This window comes from Giraffa tippelskirchi, chromosome 11, assembly GCF_054371585.1.
Source record: "Giraffa tippelskirchi isolate mGirTip1 chromosome 11, T2T-mGirTip1v1.2.pri, whole genome shotgun sequence".
Lineage (NCBI taxonomy): Eukaryota > Metazoa > Chordata > Mammalia > Artiodactyla > Giraffidae > Giraffa > Giraffa tippelskirchi.
The window spans coordinates 104,407,936-104,434,252 of NC_137285.1; the positions used below are offsets into that span (position 1 = coordinate 104,407,936).

General features: G+C 48.1%; 4 protein-coding genes across 27 annotated transcripts; 2 read left to right on the top strand and 2 right to left on the bottom strand.

Moving 5' to 3' along the window:
- The first annotated feature begins 5,139 nt into the window (after positions 1 to 5,139).
- Positions 5,140 to 12,661, top strand: CENATAC (centrosomal AT-AC splicing factor). The gene is made up of 11 exons (XM_081541203.1): positions 5,140 to 5,324; positions 5,471 to 5,634; positions 6,055 to 6,153; positions 8,566 to 8,632; positions 8,708 to 8,770; positions 9,096 to 9,160; positions 9,315 to 9,420; positions 10,460 to 10,490; positions 12,056 to 12,145; positions 12,223 to 12,355; positions 12,452 to 12,661. The coding sequence occupies exons 1-11, from the start codon at positions 5,205 to 5,207 to the stop codon at positions 12,513 to 12,515; spliced, it is 1,002 nt and encodes a 333-aa protein (XP_081397329.1). The 5' UTR covers positions 5,140 to 5,204; the 3' UTR covers positions 12,516 to 12,661.
- RPS25 (ribosomal protein S25) lies at positions 6,316 to 14,983 on the bottom strand. Of its 3 annotated transcripts, none has more exons than XM_081541210.1 (5): positions 14,921 to 14,983; positions 14,588 to 14,683; positions 13,885 to 14,068; positions 12,778 to 12,876; positions 6,316 to 9,142 (listed from the first exon to the last, which is right to left on the bottom strand). In XM_081541210.1, exons 1-4 carry the CDS (start codon positions 14,921 to 14,923, stop codon positions 12,782 to 12,784), a joined length of 378 nt encoding a protein of 125 aa, XP_081397336.1. In that variant the 5' UTR covers positions 14,924 to 14,983; the 3' UTR covers positions 6,316 to 9,142; positions 12,778 to 12,781. The 3 variants fall into 3 exon arrangements, with proteins under 3 accessions (XP_081397336.1, XP_081397337.1, XP_081397335.1); XM_081541211.1 differs by having other exon boundaries at positions 6,625 to 8,598; XM_081541209.1 differs by lacking the exon at positions 6,316 to 9,142 and adding an exon at positions 12,627 to 12,674.
- Positions 14,984 to 15,057: 74 nt separating this feature from the next.
- Positions 15,058 to 18,762, top strand: TRAPPC4 (trafficking protein particle complex subunit 4). Of its 5 annotated transcripts, none has more exons than XM_081541204.1 (5): positions 15,058 to 15,610; positions 15,765 to 15,939; positions 17,278 to 17,381; positions 18,011 to 18,137; positions 18,418 to 18,762. In XM_081541204.1, the coding sequence occupies exons 1-5, from the start codon at positions 15,436 to 15,438 to the stop codon at positions 18,494 to 18,496; spliced, it is 660 nt and encodes a 219-aa protein (XP_081397330.1). In that variant the 5' UTR covers positions 15,058 to 15,435; the 3' UTR covers positions 18,497 to 18,762. The 5 variants fall into 5 exon arrangements, with proteins under 5 accessions (XP_081397330.1, XP_081397331.1, XP_081397333.1 ...); XM_081541205.1 differs by having other exon boundaries at positions 17,278 to 17,379; positions 18,123 to 18,137; XM_081541207.1 differs by having other exon boundaries at positions 15,765 to 15,832; positions 17,333 to 17,381.
- Positions 18,763 to 19,431: 669 nt separating this feature from the next.
- Positions 19,432 to 25,793, bottom strand: SLC37A4 (solute carrier family 37 member 4). 18 transcript variants are annotated; one of them, XM_081541190.1, is made up of 11 exons: positions 25,701 to 25,793; positions 24,761 to 24,950; positions 24,177 to 24,349; positions 23,100 to 23,332; positions 22,554 to 22,797; positions 21,890 to 22,048; positions 21,557 to 21,642; positions 20,972 to 21,085; positions 20,708 to 20,773; positions 20,226 to 20,364; positions 19,432 to 20,115 (listed from the first exon to the last, which is right to left on the bottom strand). In XM_081541190.1, the coding sequence occupies exons 3-11, from the start codon at positions 24,322 to 24,324 to the stop codon at positions 19,949 to 19,951; spliced, it is 1,356 nt and encodes a 451-aa protein (XP_081397316.1). In that variant the 5' UTR covers positions 24,325 to 24,349; positions 24,761 to 24,950; positions 25,701 to 25,793; the 3' UTR covers positions 19,432 to 19,948. The 18 variants fall into 18 exon arrangements, with proteins under 18 accessions (XP_081397316.1, XP_081397317.1, XP_081397318.1 ...); XM_081541191.1 differs by having other exon boundaries at positions 24,177 to 24,345; positions 25,701 to 25,763; XM_081541192.1 differs by lacking the exon at positions 25,701 to 25,793 and adding an exon at positions 25,565 to 25,660 and having other exon boundaries at positions 24,177 to 24,345.
- Between the last annotated feature and the right edge of the window lie 524 nt (positions 25,794 to 26,317).

The window sequence follows — 26,317 nt, forward strand, 5'->3', positions numbered from 1 at the left end:
TCTTTTATGTTCATTCAACAACTTATTCATTTTGAGCTTTCATTATGCCAGGCCCTGTGCCAGCTGCTAGGGATAGAGTGAAACCCAAAACGACTCCTCCCTTACAGATAGCAACCTCCCTCACAGTCTCAAAAGATATTAAACAGACACCCTAATAATGTACAATGATTATAAATCTTAATAAGGTAGACTTAGGTTATTGTGAGAGAGACAATATGGATACTCAACTCTAATTGGAGAGGAGGTCAGAGAAGGCCTTTCTAAGAAAGGTATTTTAACTGAGACCTGTTTAATGAGTAGCCAGGCTGAAGCATGGTAAGGAAAAGTGTTCTAGTAGAGGGAACAGAATAGACAAAGCTCAGGAGGTAGGAACCTCCTCATCTTGGCCTATTGAGAGAATGGGGATGGGCTACGGAATGTAGTAACCAAGGTGAGGTTGGGAAGGGAGGCAGAGACCAGACCCTTCTTAGCTATGATATGAAATGTAGAGGTTTTGGGTTTTTTCCAAGTATAGTGGAAATTAATTGAAGTAACTGACATAACTCCCTTTAATTTTTTAAATGATGCTTAGCTATTCACTGAAGGTTGCTTGTAGGGGCAAAAGTGGAAGCAGGAAGCCTGTAGGGAGATGACTGCAGAATCCAGATGGCAATAGAAAGGGGAGAAGCAGCCCAATTTGATGCTGTAGGGTGGAGACAGAATCAACAAGTCAACAGGATTGATTAGATGCAGAAGAAGAAAAGAGAGGTTTTTTGTTTGAATGATTGGGTGAATGAGTAGCAGGTATGAGCAGTTTTCTGTTTAGAATCTGAGACATCACAGTGGTTATGTCAAGATGATAATTGTTTTAAGTCTGGAGTTCAGAAGATAAGCCTGAGCTGAAGATGTAAACACATTTGACAGAGGGATATACAGACAGTATTTAAGTCACACTCAATGTACTGATGTAGAAAGATATCCACAATGCATTTTTAGGGTGAAAAAAACAAACAGCAGAACAGGATGCTCGATATGATTCCAAATGTGACAGAAACTATGTTTATATAGATACACATATATTGTTGAAGCAGAAAGTGCCTTGATATCAAACAGTAATAGTCATCTTTGGGGACTGGCAGGTAGCAAAGAGATGGAGGCCAATCTTTTTTATTTATACCCTCGGTACAGTTTTATTCTTTAAAAAATAAGAAATTACTTTTTAGAATTTTAAAATAAACTTATCCACTAGTCTGTTTTGTAGTTTGATACTATTAATTGTTAGGGAACCATTGACTGAAACTGCCCACCTTGGCCAGGCACAATGATGACCACTTGCTTAAGTTATCTCACAACAGGAGGTCCCAGTAAGGAACATGGTGCTGCCACCAAAAACTGGGAGAGTTTGGGAGGGGCCAAAAGGAGAGAGGAGATGCCATAATACTGTCCTACCAACCTCCCACAGTCCTTCACACTGGAATCCATGTTGGCTGAGAGATGAGTGGGCCACTAGAAAGGACCCTGAGATCAAATATGGGCCAAGCAAGATGAGACAACCTGGAAATTAATTCTATGACCATAAGTGCTAGTGGTAAAAAACCCACCTGCCAATGCAGTAGACTTAAGAGATGTGGGTTCAATCCCTGGATCAGGAAGATCTTCTGGAGGAGGGCATAGCAACCCACTCCAGTATTCTTGCCTAGAGAATCCCACGGACAGAGGAACCTGGCAGGCTACAGTCCATAGGATAGCAAAGAGTTGGACACGACTGAAGCAATTTAGCACTAGCACCATAAAACCTGGGACTGTGAGCCAGGTGGCAGTAGTTCTGGGTTCCCTTCCCTCCTGCCCTCTGCCCAGCTGCCCCTTCCCAATAAAGTCTCTTGCTTAGTCAGCACGTGTATTTCCTTGGACAATTCATTTCTGAGTGTTAGAAAAGAGCCCACTCTCAAGCCCTGGAATAGGTCCCTCTTTCTGCAACATAATTAGGAGGCTGTTAGCTGAATGTTTCTGAGGCTCTTCCCAGCACAGATTACCACCCCATGGGCATGTCAACTCAAGGGTTCCTGGAGTTTTGATGATTTTAAATTAATTTGACAAACATGCATTGAAGACCCCTTTCTGCTAGTTCTACCAAGTCAGGCATGACCAAGACACAGTCCCTACACTTGATCTTTCAACTGTTAGATTTTCAACTAACTATTGAACCAAATGACAAGATGAGCAAAGGATCTTGGAATTGAAAAATTAATCCTGCAGGATCCACTCTGGTAGGCTTCACAAAAGGGGTGACATTTCATTCATTCAATCATGAATTGATCCAAGAGTTTATGAATAGATTGAGACATTACTATGTTCCAGACAAAATCACCAGCCTTATGGAAATTCCATTCTAGTTCATATTTCACAGCAGTTTCATATTTCTATTATATATAATAGAATTTGTCAGGCAGAGCTGGAAAGAAGTAAATTCTAGGCTGGGGAACCAAGGGCTGGAGATGCTAAAGTGCAAAGAAGCTGTGGAACTGTAGGAATATTGCCTGGAAAAGGGGAGAGGAGTGTGCAGTATAAGACTGAAAAGGAGGTCAGGAAACTTAGTGTAAAATTCTTGCTGCAAAACTTAGATACTTCCTGAAGGCAATTTAGACATTAATCAGGAAAGTCATTTTAGAGACTACCTTCAGACCAGAGTCTGGAGGATAAATGGAGGTGAAGTACACCAGGCACTTGGAAACCAGTCAGAAAGACTGGAATCAAAATAGAAAGGAATCAAAACAGAAAGGAATCAAAACAAGAAAGGAAGGGAATTGAAATAAAGTGTGCTCTGTGAGTGTAAAAGGCAGAGAACAGACTTTAAACATCTCAGAAATCCAGCAAGACAACTTGTGCAGGGTGGATGTGGGGACTAAAAGAGTGTCAAAGATAACTCACTCCAAAACTCCAGGCTTTAACTTGGTGGTATTATTCCCTGGGAGGATGAAAACGGAATGATCTGAAGAGGAAGATGGTGAGTTCCATTTCACACAATCTAGTTCAAATGGCAGCCCAATAAATAATGGTGGAGGACTTTAGGAAAACAGTTTCAAAAGCCAAACTGCAGAAGGCTGAGAAGTTAGAATTTGAAGCAGACAGTGTAAACTACCTAATGCAGTTTTGGAACAAATGACGGAGACAAATGAGATAGCTAGGTTGATGGTTGGGGTGTGACAGAATGAGAGGTCTTGGTAAGTCAAGTGAAGTGATAGGTTGCCATGAGAGTGTGGTGAAAATATTTCTGGGTTCCAGTGGGTAAAGCAAAGCCAAGAGGACCGAAGACCTAGACCAGTGATTCTTTTTTTTTTTTTAACAGAGATAGGTTTTTATTGTTTATTATTATTTATTTATTTATTTTTGGATGTGCTGGATCTTCCTTGATGCGTGCAGACTTTCTCTAGTTGCAGTGAGCGGGGGCTACTCCCCAGTTGTGGTGCATGGCTTCTCACTGCAGTGGCTTCTTTTGTTGTGGAGCACCAGCTCTTGGTACGTGGGCTCAGTACTTGTGGCACACCGGGTTAGTTGCTTCAAGGCATATGGAATCTTCGCAGACCAGGGATCGAACCCATGTCCCCTGCAATGGCAGGCAGATTCCTAGCCACTGTACCATCAGGTAACTCCTAGACCAGCAATTCTTGACTGGGCATTAGAATCACCTGAAGGGCTCATTAAACCACAGATTGCTGGGCCCTACTCCAGAGTTTCCAATTCAGTAGGTTTGGGGTGGGGCCCAATCATTTACATTTCTAACAAGCTCCCAGATGCTGATGCTGCTGACCTGGAGGCCACACTTTAAAGATTTTTAAACCTTTAAACAAGCAAAGTATTTAGCAGCTGGCAAATGCTGAATAATTTTCTCAGTGAACAGATAAGAGTGCTTATATTCATCCCTGCAGTTAAAGATTAGCTGGAAGGTAGGGCCACAAGGGAGGATGGAAGACGGTTGTCAGAGAAGAACTTCAGAGTCTGAAGTCAGAGAAGGTGCAGTTTTTGGTGAAAAAAGTCCAGGATCACCCTTGCCAGGGGAGTGATGAGAGGTCAAGGAATTGAGAACTGCAAGGATCATCAAAATGGATCACATCTAGTGAAGGCCTGAGTCTAAGGGGAAGCTCCAACAGGAAGTCAAGCTCTGAAGGGGAGTCTGGCTACTTCCTGGGTCTGAATTAGGTAGAGTTGACTGTATACACCCACAGACATTGTAACCCATCCAGGTTAATGCACCAGTACATGTAACACACGCTCAGGGAAGCTGGGGACCCTGTGACGGCTCTGTTTGCAAGTCCTACAAGTAGAGTGTGGGCCAGGCCCCAGATATTTTGGAGGGGGCTCTAGGGTGCAGATCACAATCACAGTCTGGGGATTTCAGCCCTATGAGTTCTTAAGGGAGCTAGACAGACAGGAAGGCTGTTGACTCTAGAAGTGGCTTGTAAAGAATACAGTTCCGCTAGTTTAGCACGTTTACAGATTAAAGATGTCAGCAATGATTCTGAACCCTTTATAGCTTTCCCTTTACAGCTGTACAGGGGCAGCGTTCAGATCGCCCCTGTGGGGGCATGGGTGTGAGTGATCAGGTCTTAGATTAGGCCTTCCCCCTTGTGCTCCCAAGAGGTCACTGGTGGCTCAGATGGTGAAGAATCTGCTGGCAATGAGGAAGACACGGGTTCGACCCCTGGGTCAGGAAGATACTCTGGAGAAGGGAATGGTAACCCACCCCCGTATTCTTGCCTGGGAAATTCCATGGACAGAGGAGCCTGGTGGGCTACAGTCCTTGGGATCACAAGAGTCGGACACGACTGAAGCGACTTCAGCACGCACGCACACAGTTATTGTGATCACAGAGTACGTTTAAAGTTGTGGACACATACTGAGCACTCTATAAACACGAGTTACGATTTGTTACATTGTACGGGTCCTTGTCAGTGTTCCCGATACGTGTGCGGTCTCCCTTAACTATTGCGGGCGCTCTTTCCCTTCACGTTTTCCAGCCAGACAGCATTAGGCGATGCTGGTGACTGGTTGGGCTTGCGCACAGGGATGAGCCGGGAGAAAAACGTGCGCAGCAGCGAAAGCACTTGCAGTAGCGCCTACCAGCCGCTGGGGGCCGCGGGGCCCCGGAGTTCTCCCGCCCCCAGAGGTCAGAGGTTACGGGGCTGCGAAGGAGAAGCTTTGCGTCGCGGCTTCCCAGTCCTGGGCAGATGGCGCCGGCGCAGCGTTGTCCTCTTTGCCGCCAGACTTTCTTCTGCGGTCGCGGGCACGTCTACAGTCGCAAGCACCAGCAGCAGCTGAAGGTGGCTTTGGAGCGGCTCCTGCCGCAGGTACGGACGGGAGGCTGGAGGGGACCATGGACGGCCTGGGGCGGGGCGGGACGGCGGGCGGGGCTGTGAAGGCCCGAGGGGTGGGATCTGGAGATCCCGCCGGGGTCCTACTTAGCTTGTCCGCCTTGGCATCCTCTCCGCCGCAGGTGGAGGCCGCCCGCAAGGCCGTCCGCGCCGCTCAAGTGGAGCGTTACGTGCCCGAGCACGAGCGATGGTGCTGGTGCCTGTGCTGCGGCTGTGAGGTGCGGAAACACCTGAGCCACGGAAACCTGACCGTGCTGCACGGGGGGCTGCTGGAGCATCTGGCCAGGTGAGTGCCGGGCCCGGAACCGCATACAGCGGTAGCATATTAATAGGTTTACATTAATCTGTAAATGAATGGAGGGAGGGCTTAGGGTGGGTGAGAGGAAGAACGTTTTTGTGATTTGACCAGACGGGATGATTCAGTCATCTTGTAGGCACGGCCAACCTTGAGGGGTAGCGGCCTTATGGTCCCAGTGCTTGGGGTGGCCTTGACTGGACAACTGGCTCAATCAAGGTTCCTTCCCATCACTTCCTCTCAGACTGTCACATTTTTATTGGAAGGGGGAAACTGGAGATCTTGAGGAAACTACTGTCAGCATTCTCTCAGCCTTGCCTAGAGACCCAGGTGTCAGTTTGCATTATTTATCAAATGCCATGTAATACTCTATAATCTATCATTGAGATTACTTGTCCTTTCCATTCTCAGTCCAGAGCACAAGAAAGCAACCAACAAATTCTGGTGGGAAAACAAGGCGGAGTTCCAGATGAAAGAGAAGTTTTTGATCTCGCCCCAGGACTTTGCACGGTAAGTCATTCCTTCACATGATGAGGTAGCAGAGTGTGGATTCTTTGCATCTGTGTCAGGGGCTTCCTCTACTAATTGGACAGTTTAGTAAGGACTTCATTGGTGACCATTGTCTTTGTAGCACTCATTATTCTAGGCACCATGTTGAAAACAAATGAAATATGACAGAGTCCTTGAAAGGTTTATAATCTAGTTGGGGGGGTGGGGATTTACAATGTATTTAGCAAACAGAGAAGTGTATAATAAAAGTTGACCATAGTCAACTACTTAAATATGTGACAGAGAGACTACTGAGGTTCTTTAAAAATAGAAGATGCTTTTTATAGAGTGCAAAAAACATGCTCACCCAGTACCCACTTTTAATAGTTTTAACTGGCCTTGGAGGGCCCCAACTACCTGGAGTGCAGGAAGCTTGGCAGCACAGAGGGGGTGAGTTGTGACTGCCTCAGAAAGAGGACTCAGGCAGCCTCACATCACCACTTTTATTGGGACTGTATTGAGATTATGGAGAGTGGAACCCAAGGGGATCCCAAAGCCAAAGTTAAGAAAATACGTAGTGTTTATTATTCCTTTCTAGTCAGTGTGGAGAATAATGAGGAATTAAGAAGTACTCAAATCCCATCACCTTGTCTTCCAGTCTGTGGGTCAGACCGGGAGGAAGAAACTGAGGCCAGGAATGTCCCTGGTGGTACAGTGGTTAAGACTGCATTCCAATGCAGGGGGTTCCTGTTGGATCCCTGGTTGGGAGCTAAGATCTCACATGCTTTGTGGCCAAAGATCTCACATGCTTTGTGGCCAAAACAGAAACAATATTGTAACAAATTAAAGACTTTAAAAAAAGTGGTCCACATCAAAAATTTTAAAAATTAAAAAAAAAACAGGCCACTTACTTGTCACAGCCTGACCCAGATCTCTAGAATTTTTGGTGGATGAATAAAGGGTAGTTAGCAGAAAGGTTATAACTGAGAATTATATGGATGGACTCTCTGAACTTTTTATTTACATATAGTTTTGATTTTTAAACTTTATAAATTTCAAGCTCACACAAGGCAAGGCCAGGCCAGGCTTGACTGATTTGACCCGTAAAGATACAAATGAGCCACTTTTAGATTCAGGCAGCTTATTACTTACACAGGCAGTGAAAAGAGTAAGCCCGAAGTGCCAGCTTCCCATGTTGTCCCACACACTAAAAAGAACCATAGTGCTACAAATAGGGCTGGGTGACTGTAGCATGAACTGTGGGATACTGTTGTTGGGGAGCCAAGACTAGATTGCAGCTACAGGCTTTATATCTGCAGCTCTAATCTGAGAGCAGAAAGCCCCATACCCTATAAGAACTGGGAGTTAATGAAGAACTGTTTCGTAATGGCCTCTCGTGAGATAAGGAGACGAATGGGAGATGGCCTCCTAGCAGTTCCTTTCAGACCTCCTGTCCTCTTGTGTTCCCGGAGGATCATGCAGACCTTCTGCCAAGACTTTGATAAGTTGCAGTTCAAGGCTTTGCCTGTAAGGACTGCCAGGGCACCATGGTAGAGCCATTACCCTATATGTGTTTTACATATTAAAATTAGGCAAAGAAATTATCATAGAACTATCAAATTGGTAACAATGACAAAAGAATTCAAGTAACATCTTAAAAAAAAAAATTTTTTTTTTTTTGGCTGCTCTGGGTCTTGGTTGCTGTGTGTGTGCTTTCTCTAGTTGCAGAGAGTGGAGGGCTACTCTAGTTGCAGCTTACAGGCTCCACAGTGCCGGTTCAGTAGTTGCGGGGCACAAGCTTAGTTGGCTTGCATCATATGGGATCTTCCAGGACCAAGGATTTGTTACAAGGTGGATTCTTAACCACTGGATCACCAGGGAAGCCCAGAATTCAAGTAACATTTGAAAACAAAAATCTGTATACCTGTAGAAGGATATTTTCTAAGGACTAAAGAACTGCAAAGAAATCTTGAGCTTTGCTTAGCTGTTGTAGTATAGTTGTAGCAGTCTCGTTGATAGTAGTACTGGTATTATTCAGATACCTTTGTATCGTAGGATAAAAACTACTGCAAATATATTGTCCCAAATATGGGACAATTTGGACATGAGAAAAGGGTAATTGATTCTTTTTTTTTCAAGTATGGTAATGATTTCATAGGCTGTTCCTTTTCCCAGGAAATGCATGCTGAAAAATTTAGAATTAAGTCTCATGTTCTTGGGAGAAAGGAAATGTGTTTGTAAGAGAACTGGAGCCAGTATGGCAGAATGTTAACAGTGAATCTGGGTGAGAGGTACATGGGTGTTCACTGTACTGAGATTTGGTTTCTGGGAGTCTGAGACCATTCAGAATCTAGAGAAAAATGATATACTGAGGATCTTTTCACAGCTGGCAGGGACTGGGATTCTGGGGTGACTTGCCCCTTTCCTTTTTAGATTCAAGAAATCCATGGTGAAAAGTCTGGATTCCTATGAGGAAAAAGAGGATGAAGTGATTAAAGAGGTGAGTTAAAGGAAAGGCCTCTGAAGGACCCAGCCCCACCTTCTGGCACCTGTCTAAATCACCCCTCTCCCACAGATGGCAGCTCAGATCCGAGAGGTGGAGCAAAGCCGGCAGGAGATGGTTCGGTCTGTCTTAGAGGTTGGTTTCCCTCGGAGGAGCCAGAGCAGTATCCAAATCCACTGATTCCTGGTTCTCCCAGGTCCAGCATTTCAGCTACCAGCTCTTCTGATGAAAAATTCATGGACTCCAGGCTTCATCTGCTTGGCTTGAATTCCCTTCCCTGCCCACCAGGGGGCAGGCCTTATCAGTGGAGAAAATGTGGGCAGGGCTGGGAGGGAGGGAAGTTGCCAGATGGGGCAGTATCCTCAATTTGTCAATCTGTTTACTTCTGGAGGTGGGGAGGATGGCCTAGGCAAATTCTTAAGCATTCTAGACACATTTATTTTTCCTGAATCAAACTCAGCCTCAGACAGTGCCAGACCCAGAAGAGGGCTCTTCAGCACCTGGAAGCTGGAAAGGGACAAACAGGTAAAAGACTGTTAGGAAACCTCTTATTGGGCATTCTGACATCTCTTAGAACGTTCTGTAACTTTGGTGCGGACATGGAAACAAATCTCATCCTTGCTGTCCTCATGGCTCAAGAACCTTGTCTGCCAGCCTGGCTCCTGTTTGTCTTTTTCAGCCAAGTAGCCTCCACCTCACAGCAGCCCTCATACTTGGACCTGCCACCAGCCCCAGAGCTTGACTGGATGGAGACAGGACAACCTCTGACATTCATTGGCCATCAGGTACAATGGATAAGCAAGTTGGGAAAGGGCTAATGCCCCCTCAGTTCCCAGGACACCCATCTCCCCTGGCTTTTCTGTATATTCTGGCCATTCCTCTTGCTGCCCTGTTCCATAGTATCATGTTCTCATTCCTCTCCCTCCATGGTATCCACACTACCCCCATTGGCACATAGGAGTGCTAACTCCTAAATCATCCCGCACAGAATCCAGTTCCAGCTCAACACAGGGACACTTATAGATACCCCACAGACACCTGAAGCTAACCCACACCATTCCTCTTTCTAGTAACTGTAGATAATCACCTCCTTTTTTTTCATCTCTCGCATTCCCTCTGAGTATGACCACCTCCCTTTTTTCATCTTTCCCATTTCCTCAGTATGCCTTATCTCCTGAATTTGGCCTCTATTTCACCTTGGAACAATCTCTACTTCTCCTGCAATCTTGTCCCAAACATGAGCAATAACCTCATCACCTGCTATCTTACATTCTATTCTCCAGCCTCCAGCCATGCTCTTTTGAACATGTAATTGCTATTTTCTTTTTTTAATTGAAGGATAATTGCTTCACAATACTGTGTTGGTTCCTGCCATACATAGTGAATCAGCCATAACTATGTCCCCTCCCTCTTGAACTTCCCTCCTCTACTTAAACCCTTACCTTCCCCTTCAGCTCAGATGTCACTTTTTCATGGAAACTTATAAATGTATGTTATACCATGTAAAAAGCTGTGTATGTAATTTGTGTAATTCATACTTAATTCCCTTCCCCAGTAATATGTATGCTCTGTGAGGAAGGGGTTTTGTTTACCTACCATGTAGTAGGCACTTTATTTTTGGACATCTCCAGCCTGAGCCCTTGAGTCTGGTGAGGACAAGACTGTGTTTCAATGATTTACTGCGCTGTGAGATTTAACATAAACCCAGTGCAGCATTAGCATTGTGGCAGTGGTTCCATCCACCTCCTGTACAATTTCTTCCTCTAGGCTGAGTATCCTTATCATCTCTTGGCTTTCTTATAATTTTCCCATTTTCCACTACAGGATACACCAGGAATTGGTAACATACACTCAGGTAAGGCCCATGGCAATGGTTCTCAAACTATAAGAGGTCTTTTGAGTTGTAGGTCTTTCATTGGTAGGAGGGTACCCAAGACACATGTCCAATGCATCTAACTCAGAAAAGTAAGACATACCTTTACCTGCTTACCAGATGTTTTTTTTTTTAACTTTCGTATCTAAGGTGTTTTAAAGTTAGTAAATGTTGGGACATGGTAATTCTTACATGGGTTTTTGTTCAACTGCTGTATTTTTTAAAATAATACACTTAATTTTATATTAAATAGAAACAAGAACTATAGGGATAATTCTTTTATGGCAAGAATACATGCAGTTGTGAAGGAAATAAAAATAAGGGTATAAGCTAAATTGGGTCCTGCTGTATAGCACAGGGAACTGTATTTAATATCTAAAACTACTTGCAATTGAGGGCCAGTCTCTGTACCTTACTTAATGCCCACCATAGCATTAGACCTGCCACAGCCACACAGCCTCTTTGTGTTTCGACTAGGCGAAAAAATATTTTGCTTGAAAAATGGAACACTGCAAAACTTTAGCATAATAAACGTGTTTTTCAAAAAAAAGAAAAGCGTGATGAAGAACTTGTATCTTCAGTATATGAAGACCTCTCAAAACTCACTAGGCTTCCCAGGTGGCATTAGTGGTAAAGAACCTGCATGCCAATGCAGGAGATGTAAGAGAGATGGGTTTGATCCCTGGGTCGGGAAGATCCCCCACAAGGGTTGTGGCAGCTCACTCCAGTATTCTTGCCTGGAGAACCCCATGGACAGGAGGAGCCCGGTGGGCTACAATCCAGAGTCGGACACAACTCAAGCAACTTAAGCACAGCACAAAACTCAAAGGTATATAAAAAGTTGGTCATCAAAATAGCTAAAACTATGGACTTATCTGGTGCTTCAGTGGTTAAGGCTCTGCACTCAATGCGCGGGGTGTGGGTTTCATCCCTGGGCAGGGAACAAGTTGACCATGTCGCACAGCAAAAAAAATAAAGACTGACCATGTATGTATGCAGGGACTCTTATACACTGCTGGTGAGAATGCAAAATAGCATAAAACTACTTTGGAGACGTTTAGCAGTTTCTTTAAAAGTTGAAAAAAACCTAAACGTGCCTCAGCAAATTTGAAAAATTCAAATATTCAACAAGGAGGAATGACTGATACACGCAACATACAATCTCAGAATAACTACACTAAAAGGTAGACAAAGAGTACATATTATATTCCATTTATGCAAAATTATAGAAGAGGCAAACTACTCTACAGCAACAGAACACACACACATCAGTGGTTGCCTGGGCCTGGGAAAGGGGTATAAAGGAGGTGCACTAAAAAATAATTTCAAGGGGCACAAGGATACATGGTGTGATTTTACTCCAAACATTTCAAATTGTACACTTTAAATGTGTGCAGTTTGTAGTTATGTCAGTCATGCCTCCAATAAGCTTAAGCCCCCCTAATTCCCATGGTCCAGAACTCCTGAGTTCTGTTTTTCAACAGTTATAGTCTCAATTAGGTTAAAAATAACTTTCCATTTCTGCTCAAAGGGTCTTCCTTTTCCAGGTGCCACACCTCCCTGGATGGTCCAAGATGAGGACTGTAGCTCTGGGAACCAACAAATAGGACCCTCCTATGAAGAGTTTCTTAAAGAAAGTAAGTTAATACAGGAACGGTGATGGAGGCTTCCTACTCTTTAAGTCTTCCTACTCAAATAAAACTGCTCATTGTAGAGGAAAAACAGAAATTGAAGAAACTCCCACCAGACAGAGTTGGGGCCAACTTTGACCACAGCTCCAGCACCAGTGCCGGCTGGCTGCCCTCTTTTGGCCGGGTCTGGAATAATGGACGCCGCTGGCAGTCCAGGTATGGCCAGTGTCAGGGCCCCAACCTGCTCCCCCCCGTGGAGATCTCACTCTTTGTACTGCTAATCTCACTCTCTGTGCTTTCATTTCTTTTTAGGCATCAATTCAAAACTGAAGCTGCAGCAAGAAACAAACAGCAGTCACATAAAGGAAAAAGCTAATGGCTTCCTGATGTATTTCCAACCACCATAAGGCTCAAAGCCAAGGCAACAAATCTGTTCTATGCTCTTATCCTGTAACTGCCTTTCTCAGGAAACAGACAAACCCACTTATTTGATTTTAATAAAGTTTTATTTTTCAAACTGTACAGTCGGTGGGACCTGTTTAAAAAAAGAGAAAAATCAAATCAGAACTATAGACCCTTGTGAAAGGGATGTGTACTTCGTATATGAGCCCTAGGTTCATGAATCTTCACCAGCTCACCTGTTCATGCATCTTCACCAGCAGCTGGGGCATCTCCACCCTTGGTGTTTCTGGTGTAAATCACCTGAGCTCTGTGCTTTGAAACCAGTTTAATAAGTCCTAGGAAGAGAGCATAAATTTTTCACACGATAGTACTATAAAAACTCAACAGACTAGAAATACTTAATTTAAGCATGAGTTTAGGAGACATGCCTACATTTCTTAGTGATAATCCAATCTGACTCACCCCTTAAAAAGAAGGGACTCATTACTTGCTCTTGGGATGGCTACCCTCACAACACTTCACTGTAACTTGAAAATCACTGTTTCCACTGTTAGGCACTACTAATAGCCTAGATAATATGTACAACTGTATTGCTAACCTTCACCTACTGCATTTAAAAATGACTAACACGGTCAGCCCGGTCCCATCACTTCATGGCAAATAGACGGGGAAACAGTGGCTGACTTTCTTTTTCTGGGCTCCAAAATCACTGCAGATGGTGACTGCAGCCATGAAATTAAAAGACGCTTACTCCTTGGAAGAAAAGCTATGACCAACCTAGACAGCGTATTAAAAAGCAGAGACATTACTTTGTCAACAAAGGTCTGTCTAGTCAAGGCTATGGTTTTTCCAGCGGTCATGTATGGATGTGAGAGTTGGACTGTGAAGAAAGCTGAGCGCCGAAGAATTGATGCTTTTGAACTGTAGTGCTGGAGAAGACTCTTGAGAGTCCCTTGGACTGCAAGGAGATCCAACCAGCCCATCCTAAAGGAAATCAGTCCTGGGTGTTCATTGGAAGGACTGATGTTGAAGCTGAAACTCCAATACTTTGGCCACCTGATGCGAAGAGCTGACTCATTTGAAAAGACCCTGATGCTGGGAAAGATTGAGGGCAGGAGGAGAAGGGGACGACAAGAAGATGAGATGGTTGGATGGCATCACCGACTCGATGGACATGGGTTTGGGTGGACTCCAAAGAGTTGGTGACGGACAGGGAGGCCTGGCGTGCTGCGGTTCATGGGGTTGCAAAGAGTCAGACACGACTGATCAAGTGAACTGAACATGGTCAGCCCAATCTAAGGTGCAAAAAGCATACAAACCAGCAAAACACACCCTCCTCTCACCTTTACTAAGGAGTTCCTGAAGGGCTGCCCTGGCCAGGGAGCCTCGAATTTTCAGTCTCTCAGAGACGACAGCTGGAGTTATAAGCTTATAGTTGGGAACTTCTTTATAGAGTTTGTCATATGTTGCTTTGTCAAACAAGACTAGGTTATTGAGCTTGTCCCGAACTTTTCCTTTGGACCACTTCTGCTCACCAAAAAAAAAGGAAAAGGAAAAAAAAAAAAATCAGTGCTCTCCAAAGAACCAGTATTTCCCTTCTCTAGAACAACCTGACTCAAAGAATTGTTACACGGTTGCAGAGCTATACATGAGTGCATCTGTCCCTTGGGCTGAAGAAACCTATAAAATTCGGAATCTGCACTCAACAAATTAAGGTTCAAATAGTTATAGAGCCAAGTTCAAAGTAAGAGACCTTGGTTACTGCTGAAGGCATCGGGGACATTACGTTGGGGGGGAAATGATCTTTGAGGCTTTCGGATATTGGCTGAGCCCCACTAGCCCAATTAAAGTAGCTCAGTACACACTTTTTCATTTCCAGTAACATATACACCCCCGTGCTTTATGAGTCAAAACCAAAACGGTGAATATAAACTCTTAATAACCTGACTCTAAACCCCACCACCTTACAAGCCACTTGCTACAGTATAGGAAAATGAGACAAGACGCCCCCAACATCCCTCACCGTTTGAGGGGCTTTACGCCTACCTTCTTTTTGGCCTTGCCCCCAGATTTGTTCACGGGATCTTTGTCTTTCTTGGCCGACTTTCCGGCATCTTTCTTCTTCTTGTCGTCCTTGGGCGGCTATAGGAAAAAAGCCGGAATGCGGCCACGTCACAAGGCAGCCCTCCAAGCTCCCGCTACTCCTTCGCCCCCAACCCTGCCCAGACTCCACTACCGGAGCACATGGGGAAAGCTATAGCCCTCCCATCTCCACACGTGGCCCGGCAGTTGTGTGAGCCCGCCTCCGATGCTGCCCTAAACGCGCGCCGGCACCGCCCGCTCCCAGAACCACGCCAGCTTCCCCTATACCGAGCTCACCATAGCGAAGCCCGAAGAGCAGCTGCGACCACTGCTGTTTCGCTAAGATGTCGGACAAAAAGGAAATATGCCTTGCGAGCAAGCCCAGAAACCTCCGGCCGCAGCGATTGCTTCCGGGACAAGGGGCGGAGCCGCGCGGAGGAAGTCCGGACGCGCAGGTCCGGCGCAGGATCGCAACTGGCTGCAGGAAGCAGGGTCCACCTCCGCAACGTCCCACTCTCGACGTTATCCCTGGCTTTTCGATTTTGCGGCCAGTTGTGAGACAGTCACGTTTTACACTTTCCTGGCGCTAAGATCCGGTAAAAAGGAAAAGAACAACTTTATAGGTCCCGGCAACTAAAGTCCCTGTGTTAGTGACACCCAGGCGTGCTCCAAGTGCGCAAGCGCCTCAGCGGGCCCTTCGGCGCCGGGAAGGGAAGCGCGGCTTGCAGCGCCGGGGCGGCCCCAGGCTGCGCTTCCGGGGCGGGGCAGGGAGGAAAAGGCTGTATCCTTAGTCCGCAGCCTCGGCCGCAGCTATGGCGATTTTCAGTGTTTACGTGGTGAACAAAGCTGGCGGCCTTATTTACCAGTTGGACAGCTACGCCCCACGGGCCGAGGCTGAGAAAACTTTCAGTTACCCGCTGGATCTGCTGCTTAAGCTGCACGACGAGCGTGTGCTGGTAGCTTTCGGCCAGCGAGACGGCATCCGAGGTAGGTTAGGCTCGGTCCCTGGTGGGGCCAGGTGCTGCCTTGGTGGGTTGCTATCTCTGGGCGGGGGGCGGAAGAGGTTGCTGCCCGAGTCATTTGTACCGTTGGCGGGATCCGCTGTCTGAGGCTTCGTTGACGCTTAGCTTCGCCGTTGCAGTGGGTCACGCAGTGCTGGCTATCAATGGTGTGGACGTGAATGGCAAGTATACGGCCGATGGGAAGGAGGTGCTGGAGTACCTGGGCAACCCTGCTAACTACCCGGTGTCTATTCGATTCGGCCGCCCTCGCCTCACCTCCAATGAGAAGCTCATGCTGGCCTCCATGTTCCACTCGTAAGTCCCACAACTCTTCCTAGATTCTGTCCGTCTACTCTTGGCTCATAGGCTGACTGGATTAGTGTAGTTCTGCGCTTAAGAGACTTCCTGACAGGCGGTGCTTACCTTTTTCTAAAAAAGTGAGACAGTCCCTCAGCTGTGTCCCACTCTTGGTGACCCCCCAACCGCCATGGACTGTAGCCCATCAGACTCCTCTGTCCATGGAGTTCTCCAGGCAAGAATATTGGAGTGGGTAGCCATTCTCTTCTCCAGGGGATCTTCCCCACCCAGGGATGGAACCTGGGTCTCCTCCATTGCAAAGGGATTCTTTATCATTTGTTTAAGCCACCAGGGACGTCCCATCTACATAAATCCATTCCATAATTCTGGGAGATTTTATTCCTTGGCTAAAGCTTTGCTTTTTTTTCTGATTGAGCTTGAGTAATAGAGGAAAACTCATATTTATGATCGGGGTCAGAGCAATCATTATCAATTGGCCAGGTGAGGGGAGTCCATCTAGTCATACCAAGAGTGACCTGAACATAATTATAATTTTTCTTTAAAGTAAATTTTCTCAGGGCCAACCAGTTAGAGCATTTGAGGGGAGAAATCCACCAGGGTAACCCAGAACTACTAGACATAGGTAACTGGTCACAAACCCAACAATTGGATTGATTTCTAAAACTAGCATAGGATCATGCCTATGGTAGAAAAACATTTGATTTGTATGCCAAGGTTTAAGAAGTCAAGAAAATATTATAAATGATTGTACAAGTCACGTCAAGGATCTTGGGCAAGCTGTCCACCTCCGATGTCTTCTATTCTTGGTGTGAGTGTAGTGTAGTACCCTTCTCTGTCTCCTCCTACATCGTCAGTTCTGTGTGATGAAACGAATTGATCCAGTATGACTAGGCTTTAGGTAATGCTGGGAGTGGTGTGATTTTGTTTGCCTAAGTCACCTTCTTTTTCCTGAGTTTTAATATGTTCATCTTTAAAGTAAGGCAGTTAAATGATGTTTAAGATCTTTTCCTGCTGTCAGTTGTATTATAAGATGTGTTGGATATGCATAGTCAGCTGGTGGGTAAACATGGCACATAATCCTAGAGTGTTAATTTTACCCAAAGTTTTCATGTACTATGTTTTGTAGCAAAGTGTGAACATAAAATACATGCAGAATTCAAATGAATTCTTAGGAAATATTGATACTGCTGCCAGGCAGTTCACACTGCTGCTTCTATCTCAAGCTGTAATTTAAGTGTTCAGAAGATAAGGGTCACCTCGGTGGAAAAGTTTTGAGAAGCACTCCTCCCTTGTAGCAACGAGGTACATTCCCAACTTTGCCTTTCTTGCAAATAGGCTGTTCGCAATCGGCTCCCAGCTGTCTCCTGAACAGGGCAGCTCAGGCATTGAGATGCTAGAGACGGATACATTCAAACTGCACTGCTTCCAGACACTGACAGGTACGTGCTTCCAGACAGGCCAAAGGCATGTGATGGGTCTGGTTGGAGGAAGGCATTGACCAAAGTTGGCTCTGGTAAGCAAGGGGGTGGTGGTTAGCCTTTTCTGGGACAGGTGCACAGTTATTTGTTTTGTGAATCTAAAGCCAATATTTAATCTGATGCCAGTTTTGTCCATGCTCAGCCCTCGTTATCCTGTGTGCAGATGAACTCACCTTAGTGTTCTCTCATGTTGCACACATTTTGGAAGGTGTAAGTGTTGTTCCAAAATGAAATTGGAATGCCAGTTGAAAATGGCCTTTGGATCCTGAGTGGCATTGCCTCACTTCGTGAAGGCAGAGCACTGAAAACTGCCTGAGTTTGTTCCCTGCCTGACGCTTTCTGCTGAGGGGCACCCAGGCCAGAAATAAGTGACAGAGCAAGAACCCAAAGCATAGTCACTCAATCAGCTGGGTGGTGCGATAACGTCATTTCACTTCTCTACTCTCACCTGTAGATTCAAGGTCTTGCTTTTCATGCTTTATGAGGCAATAAGGATAAAATAAAAATGAGCATATAAAGTGCTGTACAAACAGGACAGTATTATTTGCTGATTCTCTCCCCTTTGGTAATCATTCCCGGTCCCTCTCCAGGGATAAAGTTTGTGGTGCTGGCAGATCCTAGGCAGGCTGGGATAGATTCTCTTCTCCGAAAAATTTATGAGATTTACTCAGACTTTGCCCTGAAGAATCCATTTTACTCCCTGGAAATGCCCATCAGGTAAGCGGTCCCAGTCTGCAGATTCTGGTCAAAGCCTCCTTGTCGTCTCTGCCTGTATTTTTTTTCCCAATGTCATTTTGAAGTGTAATAGTTATTTTGAAATAAAACAAAAGTAATTAGCCTTTCACTTACTTATTCTTTTGAGAAATCAAAGACTTTCCTTGAGGTTCATGGCCTTCTTCAAGCAGAGTTTCCACTGGCTCTGCCTCTGTACCCATGGTGGGGAGAGAGCCAGGCCTAACACTTTGTCCTTAACTTGTGCCTCCTGGGCCTGGCATAGGTGTGAACTGTTTGACCAGAACCTGAAGTTAGCCCTGGAGGTGGCAGAGAAGGCTGGAACCTTTGGACCTGGGTCTTAGGCTGAACCTGCAGTGGACCCCACCAAATTCTTAAGAGATCCTACAGCAGGAATCCTGCGGTTTTCACTTTGATGGAGATCCTGGCAGCATTGTTAGTGCACTTGAAAATGGGAGGATGCGGAGCCTGATGACATGTTCTGATCCCGAGCCTTAATACCATTCTCTCTTTCCTCCTATATCTCTCATGGTCCTACTTCCCAACTCTGTACAGATTATTTATAGGAGGTAGGCCCATAAATGTTGTAATAAACATTCCTTTGAGCTCAGTGTTTGCTATCCTAATTGATGGTTTGGGGGAGAAAGCCTCAGGAGGGGAAACAGGAATGATAAGGGAATTCAAGGAAGCTGAGATACTGTGTTCCAGTAGAAACCAAAACAAATATATATTCATTAAGTGAATGAATGAACATAGGACTTTGAAGCAGGAGTCTTGGATTGCCACTGACTTCCTGGGTGGTGTGGTAGTGATGACGATAATGAAAACAATGATGGAACATTTATCAAGGGCTCACAGCCAGGTTTTACTGCTTTATCTCACTTCATCCTCTCCCTTAGCTCAGGGTGTTCATCCTGTTTGTGTCACAGATGAGATTTAGCAAAGTACAAACTCTCTGCTTCGAAGTCTCAAAGCTAGTTACCAGCAGACCTTGAACCTGGACATTCTGACTATACTGTTGCCTCCCTCCAACAAGTTATTTAAACTGCCTTGACTCCTAGTAGCGTCATTTCTAAAATGTTCATTGAATTCTACAGTATGAAGTTGAAGGCAGAAGAGGCAGGAGCTTAAAGGAGTCCATTTACCCTTCAGCTTTCCCATTCCAGAGGAATGAAGTCTCTCTCGGGGTAGAGAATGCAGGTATTAAGGGAGTATTTCCCAAAGGAAAGCCATCTCTGGTTTGTATTACACCTTTTGAAAGAATGATTCACTGACAAAGTTAGTATCAAATCTAGTTTTAATTCTCTATAACAAATCTTTTACCCTCCCACCTGTTGTACCCTTTGTATTGGTGAGAGTGACCCTTTGGCCCTGGAGTCCAAGGTATTGGCAGGAGCAGTTGCCCCCCTGCTGAGGCCTTCTGGCAGAAGTCTTGGGCCATGGCTTCCCAGCCACTGCAGGCAGGAGATGCCTCACCTCGGTGAGGATGGGGTGAGATGGAGACAGGATGGGGCTCAGGAGAGGGAAAAGGATATAGGAGACTCCCTGAGTGCAGGGGGTTCCTATTTGAAGGCAGGAAATAGGAGCTAATGGAGTCCAAGAACAAAGGTTGTCGTTTAAATAGAGATGAGATGAGCTGGGACCTCCTTAATTACTGATAACTTCCAGTGCCATGTAGATAAGGGAAAAGGAGCAGAAAGGGAAAGTCAAAGGTGCTAGTCAAGACGGCCCCCTCCCTACACCCACGGAGGGAAAGGTCACAAGTAGGACAGGATGCTCCGGAGCCTGCACTGTCTTCACTCAGCCTTCTTGGGCACTCGGCCCATCTTGGTGCGGATGTTTCGTAGAAGGAAGAAGGCACCTGTACTGGCCGCACAGATCACCTCAGCCACCCAGAAGGCTGTGCTCCAATTGTAATGTTTGGCAATGGTGCTGAAGGGCAACCCAGCCAGAAAGCCGCCCACTGTCAGGGAGGAGGAGAAGAGCCCGTGTCACTGTGAGGCTGGAGCCAGAGGGGCTTGATACAGCCCCTTGCTGGCCTGAGTGCAAGGCATCAGTGGGGGTATCACTTACCATTGGCCATGAGTCCCACAATTGCATGGGAGGTGCCACACAAGTTGGGAGGGGCGCACTCATTGGCTATAACTCCAAACAAGGCAATGGGGCCATAAGAGGAGAAACCAAACACAGCTCCCAACACTAGGATCCAGAGCTGTAAGGGCAGTGCAGGATGGCAATTAGAGTCAGAAAGACTGCTACCTACCTACCCCTGCCACGAGAGAATCCTTGGCCCAGGAAACAGATAGTTGTAAGGAGAGAGTGGCTCCCACATACAGACCGCTCTCCAGTACAACTGACTACAGGACTGGAGGAGTGGGGGGCCACACTGGGGCCTGTGTGGATAGGTGAGGGAGGTACAGAAGCCATCCCTCTGAGTTAGATGCTGTCCCCTCTCAGGATTTGTGCAAGCTGGATTGGCTAGGGACAAGGCAGAGAGCAGGGTAGGACTAAGGTGAGACACACTAAGAGAAAAACCATAGATAAAGATGGAGCACCTCATTCTCTGTAAAGCCTGTGAGCTCAGCAAGGGGGTGAAGAGCCAGAGTCCAGAAAGCAACATCCTAGAGGAGCACAGAGAGGAGGAGAAACCAGGCCCAGAGTCAAGCAGGGGCACCAGAGTACAGAAGAGGGGAACTGAGGTAACGAACAACGGAAAAGGACAGTCCGAGGCAGAGAAAGGCCAGGGAGAGGGAGACAGAGTCAGTGGCCCTTGCTTTTTCATCCTTGTCCCCGCTGTGAGCCAGGCCCTCTTTATTTACCTTGGGGGAGTCACTGGTCACAGTGACCCGGAAGAGGTACATGGATGCCGTCATGCCAGCCATCATGAACAGCAGCAGGCCATGGCGGGGATTCCCGTAGATAGACAGCCCTGCCTGTGGGCACAGTCCTGGCAATGTCAGGCCCCAGGAGCAGCAGAGAACCCCCACCCCTGGACTCTGACACAGCAGGCCTCTGCTGACTGGTCTTTGGCAATCCCACTGCAGTTCTTGGCCCAGGGCAGCTCTGGGAGGCCCTGGGACCTGCTTATTATGTTCTGAGGCCAAACTCCACAACATCCCTTCCTCCACCTGGGGCAGGCTCGAGGACATGGGCTGGCAGGCTGCACCCAGTTTTCCTGGGGCTGTGGAGAAGCTAGGCGGAAAGAAATGCTGGCTCTCCTTGACATTAGTTAGCTTCATCTCCACATTTCTAACAAAAATATCCTGAAAACATTCCCACCTCGCCCAGCGTAAACCAGCACATGCCAAGCTGCATGTGCCCCAGGGCTCCCACTTCTGGTGTCCCAGTCATGCTGGGAAGATTTAAAGGGACCCTCCTCCTTCCTGTCCCTTCTGCCCACTCACCTTGGCCATGGCCCGGTCTGACAGGTAGCCAGCTGCGATGCTGCCTACAAGGCCCCCAACCTCCAGGGCACTCATGTAGGAGCTACCTGCAGTGAGGAGTTGCAGTGGGAAGAGGGAAAGGGAGGGTGGAAGGGTGTTACACCTTGGGGTTGTCCCAGACTGGCTTAAACCCAGAGAGGCACAGGGTCCCCAAGAGTGACTGACTACAGCTGCCTGAGGAGTGTCCGGCCTCAGGGAAAGAGAAGAGGGGATAAAGGGAACTGGGCCTGAATTTCCCACCCCCTGCATTGGCTCCTGCCCCCTAGGCCTGCCCCATCCCAACACTCATCTCACCCACGAGGGCAGACTGTCCTCTCTCCTGGATGAGGAAGAACTGGCCCCAGTCAGTACAGCACGTCTTTACTCCAAACACCACAAGGTAGCCAGTGGAGAGCACCCACAGGTAAGGGGTCAGCAGCAGCTCCTGTAAGGTACTCTCTTCCTTCGAGGAGCCTGGGGGTGGGAGGAGGCCAGGCCTCAGACTCTGCTCCAGCTGCCCTGCCCACCTCAAGCCCCCACCACTCATTAACTAGCCACAGGGACAGAGTCCATCCACATGGACAAGGATCAGCACAAAGGTACCCCCTCACCCACTGTTCTGCCCTCTCCCCTCCACTGCAAGTCTCAACCAATGAATGAGAATGTGAGAACCACTGAGGATGGAGGAGGTACCCAAAACACTTAAGCTTAGGATGCTGTCCACACAAGGAACTGTGGCTCTGTTATAAGGAAGCACCAGGCTATAACATGAGTCATAGCATTTGTTGGTTCTGCCACTTGTCTGGTACTTAACTGTCTCTCAGGATGGAGTCTTACTTCCCACCCACTCTCTTATCACCATCCCTCTCCTGACATCCATTGGCTAGCACAGGGCCAAGCATACAGCTGTCTTCAGTGAGAGTCTGCCAGGTGAATGGTAAAGGAAGGTTCCCAGAGGTTGGCTTCGGTGGGTACTCACCCTTCTTGCCCTTGGTGGGGGTGGGGTCCAGGTTTTGGAGTCCAACATCAGCAGGTTCATTGTGGATGAGCAGGAGACAGAGGAAGGAGACAACTACACACAGTGCCCCAGACAGGGCCAGTGTGGTGCGCCAGCTGTAACTCTGGGCGAGGATGGTTGCCAGGATGGGGCCTAGCCCTCCAGCCAGGTTCATGCTGGTTGACAGGATGGCCCACCAAGTGCCAAACTGAGATGGCTCAAACCACTGTGGGGCAGAGAGAAACAGTAGGTGCCCAGTCTCCAGTCCATACGGAAGGTGGGGTCAGATGGGACAGACCCAGGAGCTCACGTTACAGGAAGGAGGGAGAGGGCGCTTCTACTTGGCAAGGCCAGTTCCCTCATCTGCCACCTGATCCCATCATGTTCAGCCTCCTAAAATATCTTGACAGGCAACAGGAGCTGGGCTGAAACTCCTGAGGAGTGGAGGTGGAGGTGCTGGTGCGCCCACGTGGTCTTTAGGTGTCCTCTCTGCCAATCTGAACTGGCGCCTCGGAAGCAGACACTCACCTTCCGCAGGACCTTGCCACATGGGGGCCAGCCCAGCCCCTGTGCCAGGCCATTGAGGAACCAGAGAGCAGCAAAGACAGGCACTGCGGAGCTCCAGGAAAAGACTACGTTGACCAGGCCAACCAGGAGAAGCCCAGAAGAGAAGAGCCAGCGAGCACTCATCTGGTCAGACAGCACCCCGCTCACAAACTTGCTGATGGCGTAGGCAGCGGACTGGCTGCTGGTGATGAGCCCTGCGGAGGAGGGGAGCAGGGAGCAGGACACCTGGGGGGTTAGGGATGGGGCAAAGGCACAGGAAGGTGGAGGAAGTCATGGGGTCAGGTGTGTAGAGGTGCCTGACAGGGTGAGACAGGTTCCTTCCAAGAGGAAGGATTCCTGACATGTTGGATTCCTGGCATTCATTCATGGTGCCAGGCTATTCCTCCTGTCTCTCCATTAGCATTAGCCCCAGGCTGACCCATGACTTTTCAGCCTCTTGGAGAGTTCTAGCAGCAGATATCGGGGGGCAGGACAGCCCCCCTCCCTGTGATTCTCATATACCTGATTTCCCCCTCACTCAGGGCCTCTGGCAGTTCTGTTGCCCCATCTCTGAACATGGGGCAAAGGCTTAGAATTGGAGTCAAGGACCTTATTCCTCCTGAAGGATAGCCTGCTAGACCACATGGAGTCATTGTGCCAACTCCCTGGTTCCCAGGGCTCACAATGTCAGCAGCCAGCACTCACCCTGTGGTCTAAGCCTGCACCCACAAAGATGCAGAAACTGCTCAGAATCCCCCTAACACACAGTGCCTCCGGGACACCTGTTGGTCGTGGGCACACATGCATGCACACACATGCACATACACATCAGAAACGCAGCCATCAGACATGCATAGACCATACCCACAGTCCTTCACCTGTGCCCACTGACATGGATCTCAGACCTTCCTCATCCTGCACATGCACTGTCCTCTGGCCTCAGCTGTGCAGACAATCCAGACACATTCCGTGCCTATACCCACCACACTGCACAGACACCCAGCTTGTCCTGCTGGTCCTGTGTTCCTGGGCCCACCACCCTGCCCTGCCAGGACTCACCCAAGTCATCTTTGTCCAGAGGGATCTCCTCCACCAACGACGGCATGACAAAGGAGAAGGTCTTGCGGTTGAAGTAGTACAGGCTGTAGCCTCCAAACATGGCCGAGAAGATCACGGTTCGGTAATAGCTGTAGCCTCGGGCTGCCATGGTGGCAAGGAGCAGGCCCTACTGGCTGGGACACAAAGTCTCTGACCACGGCTGCGGCTGGCGGGCTCTCAGTGCCAGGTCTGCTGAGTTAGGCTTTTTCTGCTCCCTCCTCCACCCAGCCTCCTAGGCTCCCTTTATAGCGACCTTCTGGACAATCATTAAGCCTGGGGCGGCTCCTAGGGAACCCGGTGTCCTGAGGGAGACAAAATAGATTACTGACGCCCAAGCTGTGGGGGCTGGAGGGGTACGAGAGGGAAGGCAGTGTCCCTGACCTAGGCCAGCACCTAGTGTCCCCAGGATTTCTTTCACGGAGCTTCTGCCTCCGTGAGCCTATGAGACCAGCGGTGATTAAAGACTTAACCTAATTACTTTTGTCCCCTTGCGCCCAGGGGAGGCAGGGGGTGGGATGATCTAGCCGGCTTCCTCAGCCACTTACCTTCTCATTCATTCAGGGAAAGTTGATTGAGGGATTACTGGTTGCGAGGCACTGCACTAGGTGCTGCGTTAGTTTCTACACATACACATTCAATCAGACACGTACTCCAAACAACCTCTCTTCCAAGTCTTCCAGAGCTGACTTCAAGCCGTGTAACTCCCAATGCTTCTTAGCACATGGTGGGGTGTAACTGTTTATTGATAGTTGCAGAACTGTAAGCAAGGGGAGGCAGGAGAAACTCCCCAGCTCGAGACACACAGTGTCACATCGAAAGCCGCGCTAGGGGCTGAGGTCTGATCCCCTTTACCCTTGACGTCAGTATGGGCTCCGGTCTGGCAGGCTGGGGCTTCAGGGACCGTGACCGGACGGCCCGTGGGCGGGAAGGTGCAGCGGCGGACTCCCGGCGCAGTGCCCAAGCGCCCCGCTTCCCAGGGCCCCGGCAACACGCCCCCGGCTTTTTGGTTCGGTAGGGAAAGCAACTGGAGCAGAAGGCGTGGGCGCAAGCGGAGCAGTTGGCCGCTCGGAGGCCCCAGAGGCCCCTAGCTTTGGCGGCCGAATGGCTCGGCCTGGCGGGGTGGAACCGAGCGGTAAGAAGGGGAAGGAGGGAGCGAGGCGGCGTGCTCTCGGCACCTGCCCAGCCCCGTGTCCTCAAGCTACCCAGGACACCCGACTCCGGCCGGGAATGGACGAGGGCCCGAGTGCAGGGGCTGGAGTGGTGCGGAGACTCGTGCAACACAAAGGAGCGGGCGCGCACTGGTCCCAGACAGCGCTTTGGCGGCCCCTCGACCCAGCGAGTGCCCCTACCCATGAACCGGCAGCCGTAGAAAGAGCTCTAGGTGGGATGGAAAGTTGGGCCTCCGACAAAACAGCCGCCACACCTGAGACTCGCGCTCCAGTCCCGCCCTCAGGGGACGCCCCTCCCCCGCACACCGCCCCCTACCTGAACAGAGGTGGGAGCTGGAGTAGCAAGGGGCGGGGCCTGTCGGGCGCATGCGCCTGCGCCCTGGATGGGGCGGAGCCTCCGCCTGCGACTTGCAGTCCTGAGAGTCCAGCCCTAATGGTTCAGGTTTGATCATGAGGGTCACGCTGGTCCTCGGATGAGGACAGCGCCGCTTAGGGGCTGGAGTCATATGTTCCCTTCTTAACTGATGGGCTTCGACAAACCATATTTTAGTAAGTGCCCTGGGAGATGTCTTGGATTTCTGTAAGAAATTAATGCAGGCCTCAGTCAGCACAATTTGAACATTTATCTTGTGGTCAGACTGTTGGGGACATAGTTAAAATAACTGGAGTGTTTGAAGTGTGGGCCCTGAGTAAAGTACCGGACCCACTACTTCGAACAGCGTGACCCTGGGTAATTAATAATCTCTATGAGCCCCAGGTTCTTACGAACCTCATAGGGTGGTTGTGAGGGTTCAACAGATTTAGAGTTCAGAAAATTTAGATAACTGCTTTCACAGAGTCCATCAAAGAATTGCTGAAATTATTTTAAGTGCTTCAAAGTTGAAAGTAAAGCTGTTTGTTTCTTTGTTTAATTAATTATTTTTTTTGCTGCTC

What these genes read in the sequence shown, in the direction of transcription:
- CENATAC (XM_081541203.1), top strand. Translation starts at nt 5,205, where the DNA reads ATGGCGCCGGCGCAGCGTTGTCCTCTTTGCCGCCAGACTTTCTTCTGC. An exon ending in CTGCTGGAGCATCTGGCCAG is followed by an intron (nt 5,635 to 6,054) that starts GTGAGTGCCGGG and finishes TTCCATTCTCAG; the next exon opens with TCCAGAGCACAAGAAAGCAA. An exon ending in TGGTTCGGTCTGTCTTAGAG is followed by an intron (nt 8,771 to 9,095) that starts GTTGGTTTCCCT and finishes AATCAAACTCAG; the next exon opens with CCTCAGACAGTGCCAGACCC.
- RPS25 (XM_081541210.1), bottom strand. An exon ending in GGGGCAAGGCCAAAAAGAAG is followed by an intron (nt 14,069 to 14,587) that starts GTAGGCGTAAAG and finishes TTTGGTGAGCAG; the next exon opens with AAGTGGTCCAAAGGAAAAGT. An exon ending in TCAGGAACTCCTTAGTAAAG is followed by an intron (nt 12,877 to 13,884) that starts GTGAGAGGAGGG and finishes CTCTCTTCCTAG; the next exon opens with GACTTATTAAACTGGTTTCA.
- TRAPPC4 (XM_081541204.1), top strand. Translation starts at nt 15,436, where the DNA reads ATGGCGATTTTCAGTGTTTACGTGGTGAACAAAGCTGGCGGCCTTATT. An exon ending in CTGGCCTCCATGTTCCACTC is followed by an intron (nt 15,940 to 17,277) that starts GTAAGTCCCACA and finishes TCTTGCAAATAG; the next exon opens with GCTGTTCGCAATCGGCTCCC. An exon ending in CTGCTTCCAGACACTGACAG is followed by an intron (nt 17,382 to 18,010) that starts GTACGTGCTTCC and finishes GTCCCTCTCCAG; the next exon opens with GGATAAAGTTTGTGGTGCTG.
- SLC37A4 (XM_081541190.1), bottom strand. Translation starts at nt 24,324, where the DNA reads ATGGCAGCCCGAGGCTACAGCTATTACCGAACCGTGATCTTCTCGGCC. An exon ending in CAGGCTTTACAGAGAATGAG is followed by an intron (nt 20,365 to 20,707) that starts GTGCTCCATCTT and finishes CTGCCCTTACAG; the next exon opens with CTCTGGATCCTAGTGTTGGG. An exon ending in TGTGGGACTCATGGCCAATG is followed by an intron (nt 20,116 to 20,225) that starts GTAAGTGATACC and finishes CCTCCCTGACAG; the next exon opens with TGGGCGGCTTTCTGGCTGGG.